Genomic DNA, 2,826 nt, shown 5'->3' with positions numbered 1-2,826 from the left:
GTTGGCTGATTTGTTCTCCATCATCATGACAGTGCTTTAACAGTTAAATTATTTAATTATCTGTTGCCAAAAAAAACAACAACTGAACAATATTCAAACATACACAAAGAAAAATGTCCCAGTTCTTCCAGCAGGTCGACTTGGTCTCAGCTGTTCCTCAGAGGTTACATAAAATGTTGGAATTTGGAGAAATAGTTTAGGTTGCTCTGACATTATCATGCCTATAAAGTGCTGGCACTTCACAATAAGGGTCTGCATATATATCATGTCTGCTCTTGGGTGACCTAGCAGCACCCTTTCCAGTGTTGTATCAGCTGGGCTGGAAACCACCACAGACCACATTCCAACAGTCATGAGGCAGGGCTGATCTGAGTCACACGCTGAGAGAGAGAGAGAGAGAGAGAGAGAGAGAGAGAGAGAGAGATGGCAGGGAAAAGAAAGGGAGAAACTACAGTGCGAAAGAAATGAATGTACACGAGAGTCTGTGTGTGCTGTATCTGCCTCCAATACTATGTGTGGAATTGATGGAGAGGATGGAGTTGTATTTTCAGTGAGGAAGGGTGACACACAACCAAGGGAATACAATTATTATAGCATTGCTAAAGCGAATGGGACTTTGATGGACCTTCATCTGGAGTGCAGGTAAGATGTGTTTAATTGTAAAACATGGACTTTCATTGCATTTTTTTTATTCAAAGGCTATTATTATTATGATTATTATTATACATTTTTAATTTGCACACACATATTGAAATCAAAAACAGAGGGAGGATTGTGCCTAAGAAACCCGATTGGGCTTCTGGGTTTCCACCAAAGAAATTAAACCAATATTAAGAATAATCCGAACAAAGCAGACAATATAAACAAAAACAACAGAAAAGAACAAGCAAACAAACAAGAGAAAGAAAAAACAACAGTAAAAAAGTAACAAAAATGAAGACAAAAGAGCAACCAAAATAAAACATAAAAACACGGCAAGCTAATGCATAGTGATAGAAATGTCACATTATATAATTATATAGTACTAATGTGTATGCTACTATTATCATATATATATATATATATATATATATATATATATATATATATATATTACTTTTTCATACTGCATAAGGTAGGCCTAGTCTCAGCTCTAGTTACTGTACACTACTAGAAAGGCCATAAATACAGACAACAACAAGAGAAAACAAACCGTTTTAAGGTATGTTGCGAGTTGTGCGACATTTAAAAGAAGTGCAGTTTCCTCTTTCTAGTAGTGAAACTCAAAAATATGCGGCTGAGTGCAGGCACAGCTGCCTTTTGCTTCTGCACCCCCCCCCCCCCCCCCCCAGGTGTCATGCAAACTGATACTAACAGACTGATTCAGAGTCATTTTGGTTTATTCACAGGAGAGGAAGTGATAAGGAGAGAGAGAGCATGAGAGAGAGAGCATGCGAGAAGGCATGTGTAAGAGAGAGAGAGAACAGAGAAAGAGAAGAGGGCGAAGGAGACAACTTGACATCATGACTGCAGACTGAATTTTCACACTTCCATGCCAAAATGTGGCTCCATCACAGGCAGGCAGGCGAGAGGGCAAGATGGAAGAAACCCTTTAGAGTCTCCAGTTCTGTCTGCATGCAGCCGTTCTTGAGTTGTCTTCTTTCTCTCACAGGGTGTTCGGCTGTTGAAAGGAGCTGCGCACGCTGAGCAGAAGAGGAGGGTCCCCGTCGAGGTGCAGTCTATCTCTCTCTCATAGCTAGAGATACTCCTTATCCTCTTTAAACAGAAGCTGCTTCAGTTTTAGCATACAGTGAAGACCAAGTCCTCAGAAAATAACATTCTGCTATTCACGTTAATGGTAAACTGTAACAACTCCACAGTGATGCCTTCAAAGGAGAAAGTGATCTAAGGTTTCCTCCTGATTTCGAAACCAGGGACTCTTCAAAAACCCCTCTTGAGCAACTGCACCCTAAATTAACCCTATTAGTAGCCATGTTTGTTATATAGATAAAAGCTACGGTTCCTCTAAGAAAGAGGTCACAGCCATTTGGTGTGATGTGCTGTTTCCTGGAGTGTGATATGAATCTACACGGCCAAAGGAGAAAACGTTTAGCTTCATGTTTGTTTGTTTCCCTGAAGAAGCAGAGGGTAACATGTCAACTTCCTCTATCAGTCGCGCTCCAGCATCCTGTCATGGCAACATGCGGTGTCACATCTTAACCCACATATCATGGTGTTACTTAGGGTTGTCTTCCGCCACAGCTACAGTAGGTTATATTGCACGTCATATATTACAGGCATTAGGTTATCAAAATGACTTGTTCATACTGCAGGCATTCATTTCTTCTGTGAGGCTGTTGTTTCTCATGTGAATGTGTAGTTGTGTGTAGCTGCGGTCACATGAAGACCTACTGTAAGATGTCTCTCTCTTTTTTTTTTTACTTTGACTGAAAGTTTACCTGGATGTTTCAGTGTTGACAGGTTTCATGACCTTATAAGACTCACTGAAATCTTGCTTACTTTCAGAAATCACAAATAGTCTGCAGCGTAGGTATCACACAACGCGCATCCTCTGTCTCCACTCCAACAACACCACCAAGAAAGAAAGCCTGCATGAATTAAGTTATTCTGATTGATAGTCTCTAATGTGATGAACTCCTTCTCCATCAGGATCTGGTGTTCTCTGCACTGATGGAGGACATGAACGGGCATTGCAACGTGACAGAGGAGGAGGAGGAGAGCGAAGTCGATGTTCAACCCAGACGAGCCAAGCCTCCGCCGCAGGTCAACAACAGACCCAAATGGTCCAACGGTAACAGTGCTGTGGCCTCTAAGTGGAATATATCA

At 41.3% G+C, this 2,826-nt stretch overlaps 1 protein-coding gene across 2 annotated transcripts in view; it reads left to right on the top strand.

The window, feature by feature from the left end:
- Window positions 1–447: 447 nt before the first annotated feature.
- tmem268 (transmembrane protein 268) overlaps window positions 448–2,826 on the top strand; it is a 9,297-nt gene continuing 6,918 nt past the window's right edge. For both annotated transcript variants that reach the window (XM_083646441.1, XM_083646440.1), the window contains exons 1-3: window positions 448–642; window positions 1,652–1,711; window positions 2,650–2,791. In XM_083646441.1, coding sequence (XP_083502567.1) covers window positions 2,671–2,791 — 121 coding nt within the window. In that variant the 5' untranslated portion in view covers window positions 448–642; window positions 1,652–1,711; window positions 2,650–2,670. The remainder of the gene's footprint in view (window positions 643–1,651; window positions 1,712–2,649; window positions 2,792–2,826) is intronic.

The sequence above is a fragment of the Poromitra crassiceps genome (assembly GCF_964638095.1).
Source record: "Poromitra crassiceps genome assembly, chromosome: 11".
NCBI lineage: Eukaryota > Metazoa > Chordata > Actinopteri > Beryciformes > Melamphaidae > Poromitra > Poromitra crassiceps.
Note: the sequence above shows the minus strand (reverse complement) of the source record. Positions and strands in the feature narration are given on the sequence as shown.